Source organism: Megalobrama amblycephala, linkage group LG7 (assembly GCF_018812025.1).
Source record: "Megalobrama amblycephala isolate DHTTF-2021 linkage group LG7, ASM1881202v1, whole genome shotgun sequence".
Taxonomy (NCBI): domain Eukaryota; kingdom Metazoa; phylum Chordata; class Actinopteri; order Cypriniformes; family Xenocyprididae; genus Megalobrama; species Megalobrama amblycephala.
Window position 1 is genome coordinate 6,636,078 of NC_063050.1, and position 15,619 is coordinate 6,651,696.

At 37.3% G+C, this 15,619-nt stretch overlaps 1 protein-coding gene across 1 annotated transcript; it reads left to right on the forward strand.

Moving 5' to 3' along the window:
- The first annotated feature begins 10,205 nt into the window (after positions 1-10,205).
- On the forward strand, positions 10,206-12,435 carry LOC125273078 (CMRF35-like molecule 7). Its single transcript, XM_048198347.1, has 6 exons — positions 10,206-10,329; positions 10,419-10,739; positions 11,577-11,675; positions 11,773-11,871; positions 11,982-12,037; positions 12,175-12,435. Exons 1-6 carry the CDS (start codon positions 10,272-10,274, stop codon positions 12,367-12,369), a joined length of 828 nt encoding a protein of 275 aa, XP_048054304.1. The 5' UTR covers positions 10,206-10,271; the 3' UTR covers positions 12,370-12,435.
- Positions 12,436-15,619: the final 3,184 nt, after the last annotated feature.

Below are 15,619 nucleotides of genomic sequence, written 5' to 3' on the forward strand. Positions count from 1 at the left end.
GTAATTAACAAGATCAATATCTCTTTGATCTTTCACAATTACAGTAATATCATCTGCATATGCTGTTAACTTAAACACATTACAATTACCATCAACCTTTAAACCAGACAGATCTTTTCTTAATAAACACAAGAGTGGCTCCACTGCTAAAGCATATAACTGACCAGACAGTGGGCATCCTTGTCGTATACCTTTAAGTAATCTTATTGGTTTGCTTAACCCACCACCTATTTTTAAAATACAAGAGGCATTCATGTATAAAAGTTTGATCCAAGAAATAAAAACATCTCCAAACCCAAAAGCACTCATTGTTTCAAACAGAAAACCGTGGTCAACTCTATCAAAAGCTTTTTCCTGATCCAGGAACAGAAAGCCAAAATTCACTTCATGTAGTTTAGAGTAATCCACAATGTCTCTATAAAATGTTATCATATAATGTTCTTTCTGGAACGCAGTAGGATTGATCATGATGTATTAAAACTGTACTGGGAGTTTTCAGCCTATTTGCCAAAACTTTGGCTATTAACTTATAATCAGTTGTTAAAATTGCCTCCAGTTTTTAAGAACACTCAAATCACCCTTTTTTGGTAATAGCGTTAAAACTGCCCTTTGGCAACTTATGGGAATGCGTTTTTCTTTAAAACACTCTTGGACCACCTCATAAAAGTCTTTTCCAATGTATTTCCACACAGCTTTATAAAAGTCCACCGATAGTCCATCAATTCCAGGTGCTCTACCCGGTTTCATCTGTTTAACAGCATCAGTTAACTCCTCAAATGAAAAAGAACTGTCCAAATTCTTACTCTGTGTTTTAGTAAGAGTAGGCAGCTGTGAAGTACATTCAGTATCTGTTTCTTCTTTTCCATACAAGTCTGAATAAAAGTCCACTGCAATCTTTCTCATTTGTCTTACATCAGAAGTCTTTTGTCCATCAGGTGTTTTCTCAAACAATACATTTCATTTTGTTGCTTTGACACTTTTTCTAAATTAAAAAAATAAGCAGTGGGAGCATCCATCTCATGTACAGACATAAAACGAGATCTTATTAGGGCACCTTTAGCCCGCACTTGCAACATATATTCTAGATCTTGCTTCTTTTCACATAAAATGCCAGCTGAAGATGAATTTGAATTCTGAACCATACCAGATGTAATGTGTAAAATCTCTTGTTCTGTTTCAGAAATTTTTTGTTTTATTTTTCTTGTTGCAAAACATGTATACTGCTGACAAAAAATTTGTATTTGTGTCTTTCCTATTTCCCATCACTGTATCAAATGATCAAATTCATTTTTCTTAGAACCCCATTCATTCCAAAACAATTCAAATTTCTCATAAAATTCTTTGTCTTTCAACAATGCAATATTAAATTTCCAATAAGGACTTTTAAATTTAGATTGTGTCAAAACTATATTTACTGTAATAAAATGGTGATCTGATAAACAACATGGAAAAATATTACACCCCATTATTCTATTGTTTTCAGTACGTTTGACATAAAACCTGTCAAGTCTTGCTACACTTATCATTCCTTGTGAAACCTTTGTCCATGTATATTGTTTAATCTTTTTATTCCTATCTCTCCATACATCTACCAAATCATTCTGAATTGTAATGCTTTTTAAGAAAGAAGCTGATACAGGATGTGTTCTTCATTATTCCTATCTAAAAGAAAATTAAAAGTACAATCCCCTCCAATGATTAATACACCATGCAAAGTATAACTTTTTAAAAAAATCTCCTAATTTTCTAAATAATATGATTCTATCTGACCCTTTGTTTGGAGCATAAATATTTATAAAAACAAATAACTGATTTTTAATCATAGCGTTCACCATCATAATACGTCCTTTCTCTATTTCCATTTCTGATAAAATATTAACATCGAGGTGAGCTGGAAATAAAATCGCTACACCTGCACTGACATTTGTGCCATGGCTAAAACCAATTTTTCCTCTCCACCACAGGTTTAACTCAGATTCATTTTTTATATCGCTGTGAGTTTCTTGTAAAAATATGACTTCAGTTTCTTTAAGCCTAAGAAATTCATTAAGTAAAGCTCTAAAGATAGATCCCACACCCATGTGCTTTATTTTTTTCCTTTTGACAATTTCACATTATCTTTTTGAGCTTTACGTACAGTAGCAAGAAACCTTTTCAGCCGAAATCTTTTTTGTTTTGAAATAGCCTAACATCATAGCCAAACCGTCTTCTGAGCTTTTACCACTGATTTAATAAACGTATTAACATCAGGGAAATATTTTACAACATGCACCTTTTTCCCTTTAGTTAAATCCAGAAACTCGTTTAATTCATCGACAGAATACACGTCATCCAAAGACTGACTGCAATCAATCTCCGAAACCTCCGAGCAATCATCACATTCCTCCATCAGTTCTTCATCACTATTTTCGTTCTCCACAAGTTCATTAGACTGTAACCCGCTAACACTCAGAACCTCATCACCATAAGCACATTCAATATCCTTAACAGCAACGTCCTCCTTGAAAACATTCGGGCCTACAACATTATCACCAGGTCGCATAGGTGAAATAAACTCACTCACCTCTGACATTGAACTTGGATCAACAGCACTCTGCTCAGCTGGAGAACCGTTCCGAGGAATAACGCTGGGTTCACCTGCCGAAACTGAAGCCTCCAAATCCTTCTCGCTAACCCCGTTTGTCTTTTGTTTTTTTTTCAGAAATCACTACCTCCTTTACAGCAATAGGCCGTTTTTCTTTATCTGAATTTTCGTCTTTTTTTCTTTGATCGATTTGTTCATCATTATTCCCCTCGTTCTTTTCATTTTCTGATAGTTTCTTATGCGGACATGTGAACTTCTTATGTCCCAGATCACCGGATTCAAAACAACGCAAACTATATCAGTCGTTGCAAAAATCATATAGGAACTGTCACCATGTTGAATGCGAAACGAGATATCCGAAGACTGAGATTGCGCATTTAAAAACATGAACACTTGTCTTCGAAAAGACAGCACGTTTTAAAACGGCATTTTTACACCCGAGCGGAACCATTTTAATGGACCCAGCAAACTTTCCAAAGCGACTCAATTCCTTTATAATTTGTTCATTAGGAATGAATGGAGGCGCGTTTGAAATGGTGACCTTAGTAGCAGGTGCGCGCAAAGGCAGTACTTGCACCAGGGTATCGGAAACAACAATTCCGTTTTCAACAAGGCTATTTACGAGTTTTTCATCCTTAAGAAACACCACCACTGCCTTATTCATTCTAGAGGCCGATGCTATATTTTCGTGCCCAACAATCTCACCCATTGCTAGAAGCACGTCTTCAACCGTAAACGCTTGATCCGAAAACACTTTGCATCCATTCTTAAAGGTGCCCTAGATTATGTTTTTAAAAAGTCTAAGGTGTCCCCTGAATGTGTCTGTCAAGTTTCAGCTCAAAATACCCCATAGATTTTTTTTTATTAATTTTTTTAACTGCCTATTTTGGGGCATCATTATAAACGCTGTGGTAAGTATTTATTTGGATGTTTACATTTGATTCTGAATGAGTTTGATAGTAGCCTATGCTCTGCGGCTAATGCGGCTAAAGCTAACATTACACACTGTTGGAGAGATTTATAAAGAATGAAGTTGTGTTTATGAATTATACAGACTGCAAGTGTTTAATGAAAATAGCGACGGCTCGTTTCCGTGAATACAGTGAGAAACGATGGTAACTTTAACCACATTTAACAGTATATTAGCAACATGCTAACAAAACATTTAGAAAGACAATTTACAAATATCACTAAAAATATCATGTTATCATGGATCATGTCAGTTATTATTGCTCCATCTGCCATTTTTCGCTGTTGTTCTTGCTTGCTTACCTAGTCTGATGATTCAGCTGTGCAGATCCAGACGTTAATACTGGCTGCCCTTGTCTAATGCCTTTCATAATGATAATGTTGGGAACATGGGCTGGCATATGCAAATATTGGGGGCGTACATATTAATGATCCCGACTGTTACGTAACAGTACTGTTTCCATGTACTGAACTCTTGTTATTTAACTATGCCAAGATAAATTCAATTTTTCATTCGAGGGCACCTTTAAAGGCGCTCTAAGCGATTTGACGCGTTTTTAGGCCCAATTTTTTTTTGTCACATACCGCAAACATCTCCTCACTATGCGCTAGCTGCCTGTCCCCTGAACACACTGTAAAAAAACGCGGTCTCTGTAGTCGCCACAAGCTCCGAAAACTGCAATAAAAACAAACTGGTGCAGCCTGGACCACTTAACATAATAAACATGCTCCAGCCAATAACCGACAAGCAGCGTCAATACGCAAGCTACTTACATTTTAAATGCGCGTTCATGACTGTTTCAGGAAACATGGAGGGGAGGGCCAGGAGGAGGAGGAGGAGGGAGGGTCTAGCTAGCCTGTTTTGTTTGACAACACTTCGAACGTCAACAGGAAGTTACTCCGCTCAGAATCGCTTAGAGCGCCTTTAATAGAGAACCCTGGCGTTCCCTTGCCCGAGAGAGACGCCATGGCTTCCCCTTATCAATGAATCACTCTAGTGTTTTTCTTAAAGTAAATAAATAAACCAAAACGTGATGATTAAACCCCAAAAAAATCATAAATAGAAAATGAAAAACAAATACAACAACAACAAAAAAAATACCCTTGAAATCTTACACCCTACACCACACTTCCGCTCCCAGCATGCAATCCACACAGAATTTTGAATTTTAATACACCTTTATTAAACCAAAAAAGGTTTCACAATATTACAAAATCACAAAGCAAAAAATAAATAAATAAATTAAATTTAAAAAACAAATCAATCAAAAAGCAAGCATTAATTCTTCAACATCATCAACTGTACAAAGGACCTCATTTATCCCCCAAATGTACATAAAAGACTCCACACATTTAATCATTTTATAATAGGCATGCTCTATTCTAAGCCGAGCTGCGACCAAGCCTTTAAAAATCTTCAACACATCCAGAGGACCCTGTCCAGACAACTTATTTTTTCTTGATTTCCAGATAGCAAGTTTTGCTATACCAGACAAAAAATTCAATAAAATCAACTGACTTTTCCTTTTTTCTGTATACTTTGGACCATATATAAACATTTCAAAAGAGAAAGCTTCACCAATTTCAGTAAACCATTGAGATAAAAATGAAAACAATTCATTTAGCCGAGTACACTGTACAAATAAATGAAAAACTGTTTCAGCCTCTGTACAGAAGGGACAACCCACCCCAACAGAAGGATCAATGTGCACCACGTATCTGTTTGTGGCTATCGCCCCATGTACAATCCTCCACTGAAGGTCACCTGTTCTTTTATCAATTGGGCATTTGTATAAGGACCGCCAGCAGCCTCTAGGGGAAGAAACAACTCCAAAAAATTCAGTCCATTTTGTTGAAGTCAGTCCACTCAAAAAATTAGCATTAGATGCTTTTACACAGGAGATATATAGGGCTTTTTTTCCTACTTCTTCAAAAATTCCAAGCTGAGGGGTTTTAAAAGACAAAAGACTCTTTCCATCATCTTGCCAATCTCCCACAGCAATAGTTACATTAAGAGAGGGGAAAACATAAGGAATCCCTTTTCTCCATTGATCAACTGCTATGGAGTCATTTGTCAAAGTCTTATGTTCCCCATGCAAAGACGTTAAAATTTCAGTAGTAGCTTGTTCCAGCAGACGCAAGGATCTCACCCCAGTCCTTTCACTCAGTTCCTCTGTGCTTGTATTTAAAAGATGCCCCAACTTTGTACATCCAGCAGCCGTAAAACATGCACGCAGACTGATACCAGACATAAGTCTTGAAGGTAGAAAATTGTTCAGAAAAAGTGGCTCTTCAAAAAGCCATAATCCATAATTTGTGTCTGATGAACGTGAAATGGTAAAAACCTTCCATGCCTCCATGACTGATTTATAAAACAACGTAAGACTCGCCCGATCTTCATTCTGAAGCTCCATCAAGAACAAATGTTTGTCCAGTCCCATACCTCTGACCCGCCTGAGAAGAGCAGAAGCTGTCTTTAGCCATGATACATCTGTATGATACAACAGTCTTTGAGCTGCTTGTAGCCGGAAAGCCATAATTCGGGCTCTTATGTCTATCAACCCTTGACCTCCTTCTTGAACAGGAAGGTATAAAGCAGCAGCACGTATCCAATGTTGTCCAGACCAAAAAAAAGTCACAAGTTTCCTTTGAATTTCTTCAATAATTCCAGCAGGTGGTTGTAACACACATACTTTGTGCCACAAGGTAGAAGCGACTAAATTATTAGTCACTAAAATCCTCCCCCTATAGGACAACTGAGGTAGCAACCATTTCCATTTAGACAACTTGCTGCACACTTTCTCCACTATACCCTCCCAATTTTTCTTTTGAAAATCATTTGACCCCAAAAAAACTCCTAACAATTTAAGTCCCTCCTTACCCCACTTAAGGTCCCCAGGTAATTTTGGGAGATTCTCAGATTCCCCTTTACCAGCCCAAAAAGCTTCACTCTTAGCCCAGTTCACTTTAGCTGATGAAACTTCCTCATAAAGACTGAGTACCTCAGATAAACACTTAATATCTTGAGTGTGATTCACAAAGACTGTAATGTCATCAGCATAAGCAGAGAGAGAAATGTTTGAGTCTAAAGAAAGACCAGGCACTTTAAAACCTGACAGTCCTTCTCTAAGTTTAAAAAGCAATGGCTCAATTGCTAAACTATATAGCTGACCAGACAATGGGCAGCCTTGTCTAATACCCCTTAAAATAGGAATTGGCCGACTCAAAGTGCCCCCTATCTTAACCATACATGATGCACCGTTATATAATAACTGTATCAAATTTAAAAAAGTTTCACCAAAACCAAAAACCTTCAATACATTAAAAAGATAATTGTGATCAACACGATCAAAAGCCTTCTCTTGATCCAGAGCAATTAGTCCAACATCCACATTAAAACCATTGCAAATATCTATAATGTCTCGTACTAAAAACAAATTGTCCATAATAAACCTCTTTGGAATACAATATGATTGATCCTTATGTACAACCAAACCCAAATAATTTTTTAATCTATTTGCCATACATTTTGAAAATATTTTATATTCTGTTGTAAGAAGAGCAACAGGACGCCAATTCTTCAATAAGGCTAAATCTCCTTTTTTTGGCAATAATGATAAAACAGCATACTGACAGGTAGTAGGTAAAACACCCTCTTTTATAGATTCACATAAAACATCAAAATAATCATGTCCAATGCAATTCCAAAACTTCTTATAAAAGTCTGCTGGCAGTCCATCTATTCCAGGGGATCTTCCTGAACTAAGTTGTCCCACAGCAGCAGTAATTTCCTTAAATGTTATATTAGCATCCAAAACAGTTTTAGATTCAGAGTCCAGCTGAGGAAGACCTTGAAGAAGTTGTGTCATCAATTCATCATTTTCACAGTTTTCTGCAGCATAAAGATTTGAATAAAAATCCACAGCATGTTTTCTCATTTCTATAGTCTTATATGTTATCCTCCCATCAGGGAGTTTAAGACATGGCATTTGTTTTTGTTGAGCCACCTTATATTCCAAGTTAAAAAAAAAAGAAGTTGGTGCATCCATCTCTGCTAAAGACATGAAACGGGACCTTATCAAAGCTCCCTTTACTTTTTCATTTAGGACCAGACTTAGCTCTCCTCTTTTCTTTCGTAAATCTTCATACAGTACAGAATTGTGCGCATCAACAAGCTGCAATTCCATCAACTGAATTTGCTTTTCAAGTGATTCAATCACATTCTTTATTCTACTACTACAGTTGGCTGAATACTGCTGACAAAAGGTTTTAATTTGAGTCTTACCTACATCCCACCACTGTTTCAAGTTTTCAAAAGACCTTTTTTTTTTTTCCAATTTTCCCAAAAGAAAACAAAATTATCACAAAAAACAGCATCCTGAAGCAATTTAACATTAAAATGCCAAAAAACAGACTTTCTAGGAACATCTGACATGGTCATTGTCATAATAATTAAATGATGATCAGAAAAGCCTACAGGACAAATGCAACATTCAATTACTCTACTACTGAAATATTTAGACACATAAAATCTATCTAGTCTGGCAGCACTAACTCTATTATTAAAAGTCTTAATCCATGTATACTGTCTATCATCAGGGTGTTTTATTCTCCACATATCCAATAATTGGAATTCTTTTATAAGTTTTGTCAATGCACTTGAAGACTGTATATGAGGTTCTTCAGTATTACGATCTATAGTAAAATTTATTGTGCAGTTCCAGTCTCCACCAATAATAACACATCCTTCACTGGAAACCTTTTTTAGACTCTCATTGAGTATATTTAAAAAATGTAAGCGCTCCTGTCCCACTGTTGGCGCATAAATATTAATTAGAAAAACAAGCATTCCTTCAATCTTAGCTTTAACTACCAATAACCGACCCTTTACTGGTTCCTCTGTACTTATAATATCTACCCTTATGATTGGAGAGAAAAAGATTCCTACCCCTCTGCTTAAATTTGTACCATGACTAAGTATTTTATGTCCCTTCCACCACAAATTCCACTCAATTTCATTCTTTATATCACTATGAGTTTCTTGCAGGAAGACAATATCAAGTTTTTTTTGTTCAATTGTTTCATAGACTACAGCACGTTTTACACTATCCCTCCCACCATTAATATTTAAAGAGCCTATCCTCAAAACCTCCATACTCAAGATTAAGATGGAAAATAAAGAGTAAAGCATGATATGAAAGCAAGGAAAAGACACCATGTGATACATGATTATTTTAGATTTTAGATTTGTTCTTTTTTCTAGTCATTGCTTTGCCTTTTCTTATAGTGGTAAGATGCTTTTTCAGCCGAAAACGCTTCTTCTCACTAAGTTCCTCAACTCCAACAGTCCTCTGATAAAACATAACAGATTGAACAAATCTGTCTACATCAGAAAAGAAATCATTTATGTTAATTTGTTTACCGTACGTCTCATCCAGGAAACTATTGATTTCTTCAAGACTATACAAGGAATCTTTATTGAAACCTCCTGAAAAAACTGCCTGAGACACATTAAATGCAAGTCCCTGTGAACCACCATCATTTTCACACATAGAAACTTGTGACTCTGTATCATCCGATTGCTCCTCTTCCACATCCTCATCATTCAAGGCGCCTAAATACGATTTTTTTTCCATTCCATCATTTGCAATTTCCAACTGTTTAGTACCTTTAGCTACTTCATCAGTAACATCAGGAGTTAAATCCATTACGCAATTCTTTGGGCCTACATTAACTACATCGCCGTCAGTTTCAGTGTCAACAACCAGTAACGCATCATCTGAATTAACAGCACTCACCTCAACAAGTGGAACAACCTCGTCTTTGGATGCCGCAACCAGATCAACGTTATTATTTGCGACCCCATTCTCTGATCCTGCCGCGCTCTCCTCACCTGTTTTCTTGTGTGGACACGTAAGACGCTTGTGTCCGATGTCTCCACACTCGAAACATCTTATGCTGCCAGTAGTTGCATACACCATATACAACCTTCCTTCATGTTTCACACGGAAATTAATATCCAGTGTATTCTCAGGTGATTCTAGCACCATGTAAACATACCGTCTGAAAGACGCAACGTGCTTCAGAGCCGGATGTTTACATCCAAGCGTAACAGTTTTAAAGGGACTAACAATTTTCCCAAAACGCACTAACTCACGTTGCAAAACGTCATTAGATATAAAAGGCGGGATATTTGAAACTGTTACTTTCGTTGTCAAAGTATACAGCGGAGAGAGTTGCACAAACGCATCATTAACAGTAAGACCAGTTACAATTAAACGGTTGACAAGATTTTGTTCCTTCAAAAAAACAACAACAGCCTGATTCATGCGTGATGCCGATACAATATTCTCATGACCAATCTGATCACCAACTGCAATTAAAACATCCTCCACAGTAGAATTATCCTCAGGAACGCACCTGAAACCATTACGGAGTGATAATGGCGGCGTCTCATCAAGAGACGCCATTCTGCCAAACAAACACCAGTATTCAACTATTTTACAATTTCCTTTCTAAATCATGTATTTTCTAGACAGAAAAGCAAAAATAAATAAAGAAAAGCTAGATTTAGAAACTCTCACCACACCGCAGCTCTCACCACCACCACCACCACCACTCTCACCAACTCCCAGCATGCAACAGAGAGAGAGAGAGAGAGAGAGAGAGAGCAGCTCTTCATGAAGTCTGTCCACCAGCAGCACACAGATAAAGCAGAATGATCCTCATCTGTGATCATAAACTTCTCATATTTAACCTGCTGCTCATCATGTCAGGTAAGAGTTTATTCTGTGTTTATTCTCAGCACCTGTTCTCAATCAGGTCCATGTTTGCTCTGAGCTGTTTCTCTCTCTTTATGTTTTAGTGGTGGCATGTGAGATGAAGATCTTGACTTTCACTGCTTATGAAGGAGGAAAAGTTGAAATACGGTGTCCCTATGAGTCTGAATATGAAACACATAAGAAATATCTCTGCAGAGGAAAATGTCCAATACACAATAAAGACATTCCTGTTGAATCTGGATCTGCTAAAGACGAGAGATTCTCTCTGACCGATAACACAACGGCCCTCAGCTTCACCATCACCATCACTGATCTGAGATCAGAGGATAAAGGACAATACTGGTGTGCTGTGAAGAGGACAGGATATGATGTCTTTACAGAGATTATTCTGGAAATTAAACATGGTAAGTCAGAATATACTGTATGAGTGAAATAGTTCATCAGTGCACACAGATATGGTGAAAAATACATATGAAGAAAACTCAGAGGTAAAACAGAGGTTAGTCTGCATGTATGAGAGTATGTATTGTGTTATAAAGATGTAAAGAGGCGAGATAACAGAAACCACAGTATCCTCTGCAGATGATGGCAATGACAACTGTTCACACCACACATATACTGACCCGCATCACTTCCTGTCACATGACACAGTTTTATTTATGAAGAACAGGATACATTTACATTTAACAGCATTATCTGTTGACATTTATCACTTCAAAAGTCCAGGTTTTCCAGGAGGACAGTACTAGTGTGAGATAAAGGCATTTCAAAATACTTAAAATTATTATTTCTTCTGTATGCATCTGAGCATCACCTGCCATTATGAAAGAGATTTGAGGAATGATGTCAAATTCATCTGCAAAGAAGTGAGACATCGGCTATCAAAGTTTCATCAGAGACGAACAGTAACGGTTGCTTCTCTCTGAAGGATGAGGACTGTACTGAACAAATGTTGCTGGTCACACATACAGTACAGCGCTATATTTCCACCACACCCCTGACATCAGAGAAGCGTTAATAACAGCTTTGACTCAGAAGAGTTCACAAGAAACTAAAGGCGTCACATGACTCTGTGCCACTATAACACTTCTTCTGGACGCATGCTCAAATAAGCAAACAATCCTAAATAGTTTTTATTCTGCAATAACTGCATAAACTACAGACTGTCATTTAGATTGTTTTAATTTATAGATTATGTAAGTGACATCATGCATTAAACCCAATGATCATCTGTGCTTCAGTCACATCAGAGAGGAAGTCACCTGAACCAACCACAACAGCTTCAGATCACTCGACTGAACCAGCGGCTATCACTTCATTATCACCACAGTTACAACGAGGTACATATTCTGTTACTTAAACAAATCTGATTGTCCAGATCTCCTCAAAAACAGGACATTTGGGATTATTTTCAGATGTTTGTTTCCTGTTTTCAAGGTTTTACAGCAATCATCATTATGCCGCTGGTCATGGGGATACTGATGGTGTTTGGACTCTCATCGTTTATTTATTTCAGACTGAGTCAAAGGAAAGAAGGTAAAACTGTCTTTCTCTCTGTCAAAACACACATCATTTTACATGCTGATGAATAAAGCATTTTATTATCTGCATAATTCATTTTGTCACAATCTGGTGTCATGAAACAGTAGTGCAGTCGAGAGATGTCGTTCATGTGTCGGCTGAAAACCTGCTTACTGAAGAAGTGAGTTTCATTGTGTGTTTGAGTTTGATCTCAATCAGTTTGTAACCTCTTATTTGTGGATTCTAATAATCTTTATCAATGTCGTTACTCATCTCAAGAGTGTTTTACTGCGGTGACTCTTTCTTCTCTTATTTCAGGCCACTCATACTGTCTGTCATTATGAAGAGATCTTTCGCACTAATAATCATGCTGGCTTCAGTTTGGGCCTTCCTGTGTTTGGTGAACATGACGCCTCTGACACTCTCAGCTGTTCAACGGTCTTGTTTCAAACTACAGATCATTCAGACAGGACTTCAGCACGACAGGAACTATATGCAACTGTTAGTCCATGACCATGTAAAGCTGAGTGACACTGTTTAGTTACATATCTGAATCTGATGAAAAAATGTTCAATTAAAAGTTCAACTTCTTTTGACTTGAGCGATGTGTTTTTGAAATGCTGTGCCAAGAAGAGAGACATGAGCTCTGATTAAAGACATCCGTCTAGAGCGTGATGCAAAACTGATCCAATGAGATCCAGACAGTCTGCCAATGATTATGTCAGGGATCAAATTTGAATTAGGAATAATAAATGTATTAAATAAAAATTACAGAGACAAACAAATTAATCAAATAAAATAATAGTTTATAATAAAATCCAGAGTATTGTATCTAACAGATGAAGATGGAAGATCAGAGTATAGAGAAAGAAGGAACAAAGGAAGATATTTGCAGAATGAAAGGAGAAGCAAAAAGAAGAAGCAATAAGTGAAACTTATGCTCTCTTAAATCTATGTTTTGGTCTAAATAAGAAAAGGTAAAACAGACTTATCCATTATGCCACGTCAAGTCAAGTCACCTTTATTTATATAGCGCTTTTTACAACGCAGATTGTGTCAAAGCAGCTTTACAGTGATAACTGGTGTATAATTCTGGCTGCACAGCAGCTCTTAAAGAATTGTGTCAATGCAGGCAGATCAAAAGCACTGCTGAATATCAAATGTCAAGTGTCCCCAACTAAGCAACATTATGTCATAGTTGGTGTAACAGCTAGGTCAGAGTGACTGGTCAAATGTCAAAGATAGATGAAAATAGATTTAGAAGGTGTTGTTTTGACACCTTTAAGAGAATATTGCAGATCTTGCCATATCTCATGTCTGCAGAAATGGAAACAGACATATTTTGATACAAAGGTACATCACGTGTCCGCCAGGCTCCACCATCACCCAGTCACAGCGCACTCCCTCACCCGAGTTCTGATCACACGCATCATCAATCAGCACCCAATCAGCACACTATATAAACTCACCACACCTCAGTTGGTTGTCCGGTCTTGTTTGCAAAAGGACTTCTTATGCTTACCTCAAGGACTTGCATGATACTTATCACTTCTACTCCAGCGTGTTCCCTGTTTCCTCCTGTGGTTTCGTCTGTGTGCTGTTCTCCCGATTTCCGTCATCCTGCCAGACCATTCTCCAATGAACGATCATCATTCCTGCAACACAAAGGTTCAGTATCGATATTCATCTTCCCATTCACCAAAGTCAATATCTGCCGTTCACTTACCTGCATCCTTGTTTATACCTGCTGTTGATCCAATAAATACCATCTTATTGTATTCCTGTTGTCTCCGACCTATCTGTCCGTAACAACATGATGAATTCTGGTTGAACTTACACCCACTCAATCATTTAATTAAACCATAGGCTACTGATACATCTTTTTCATTTTCTTTCTCATACTATGGTGATATGAAGTAATAACATTTCATGAATCATGTAATTCGTAATTCATTCCTCGACCTGAAGACCCGACCCTCCTGCTGTGAATAATTAACCAGTTCATTTTTGTTTAAATGTAGTGGGGTTGTTCGAGCGTTAGCCTAAAGACCAACTTAATTTAGCAAAACAATCATTTCAAAGACGTTGCTAGATTCAGGCTAATGTTTTTTCCCTTCCGTGCATCATAATGAAGGCTTTGTAAAACTGCAAAGCTTTTCTAGTTCATATAGATTCGAATTACATATACTCCGTCCTACACGACTATAAACACATTTCCTAGCATGTAAGCCTATGAAAGACGATGGACTAGGTATGGGGCTGAGCGACCTATAGAAACAGTCAGACACACGCCTCCTATAGAGACGCGCACATGCGCATTAGCTTGATCCCATCCTGAAAAATGGTGTTTTTTTTGTTTTTTTTCATGATTCGATCATTTAGAAACAAAATTAATGAGACAGTTGTAGTCAGATTTCATTGGTGATTTCAAATAGGAAATTTAATCGAAAGCTTGGCAAACAGCTTTAGAGAATTTGAAGTTTCCCCATTCAAAGAGATAGGAGCTGCACTTGCATGCCTGAGAGGCGTTTCAAAGATGGCCGCCGAGTGAAATGACTTGTCTTAAAGGGACTTTGGTCATGCACAGATCACAAAACTGACGCAAGTAAGCAGCTCTGATGAAAGACAGTCGATATGCAACCTTCAGATGACAGAAAGCTATCTACATCTCTGTAAGTTACCGAAATCACACATGAAACACACAGAGCTCATTCACAAAGCATGGATTTGCAAAATAAATGTGGTTGTGGGTCCTGAAACTGAACTGTGTGAGTGTAACCATATTAAGGATTAACAGCTGTATTCTGCTGCTGTGTGAATGTACTTTATTATATTTGGAAAGATACATGGCAGTTGTATCATGAGCCATTAGTGCTCGATCCCGATTGTTTCTTGTGGTAGTAAATTGTTGTTCACTCAAATCTCTTTTGCACAGTCTTTCAGTCTTCTAATTTCATTCTTCAATGAAGGAAAATGACTTACTATATCCCACTGTGAGCATGTTTACAGGCCTTTATTGTATATAGTATGTGAAAGACCAGCAAAACGGCTTCTTTTGTCATTCTTCATTTTTCACATTTTCTCACTTTTTAAGACAAACACCACATTTAGACATAATATGCAAATTGAACAATGTCAAAGTAATATTTTATTATTTAAAATGCCTGCCCTCTCATTATGGCAGCGTGGACTCATTGGAAAAACGTACCTGTGGGAATGTTTTCGCGAGTCGCAAAACACGTACCAATACATATCACTGCATTTCAATATGAAATGTGCACTGAGTGGTGCTAAAAGTGTTTTTTTTTTTTTTTTTTTGCCTGAACAGATAAATGTGAAAATGGTACGTTTTGATTTGTTCTGATTTGAAAAAAAGCGTTTTGAAGTCATAATATAATATTGTGCAAGGAGACGTAAAACAGGTCTTTATTATTCAATAATCTGCCCCCATAATTGTAACGGTGTATGAAAACGATTAAAAGCGCTTGCAGTTTTACTGCCTCTAGTGTTCATTTCTGTTGGAAACTGCAGTGATATGTACGTATTGGTACGTATTTTGGCGACTTGCGAAAACTCATTTCAACAGGAATCTCATTCTCCTCTCGTACAGTAGCTGATAATTTTATGGGTGGAAAAGTATATTCCCCCTTCCCATCCTTAGACAATGCCTCTCTACTTGCACCAGGTAGAGCTGCCCACACTTCCTCTATTATTTTCCTCAGAAGGCAAAGAGATCTCAGTCCAGTAGCATTCTGCAATGACT

What these genes read in the sequence shown, in the direction of transcription:
- LOC125273078 (XM_048198347.1), top strand. Translation starts at nt 10,272, where the DNA reads ATGATCCTCATCTGTGATCATAAACTTCTCATATTTAACCTGCTGCTC. An exon ending in CCTGCTGCTCATCATGTCAG is followed by an intron (nt 10,330 to 10,418) that starts GTAAGAGTTTAT and finishes TTTATGTTTTAG; the next exon opens with TGGTGGCATGTGAGATGAAG. An exon ending in AAAACCTGCTTACTGAAGAA is followed by an intron (nt 12,038 to 12,174) that starts GTGAGTTTCATT and finishes CTCTTATTTCAG; the next exon opens with GCCACTCATACTGTCTGTCA.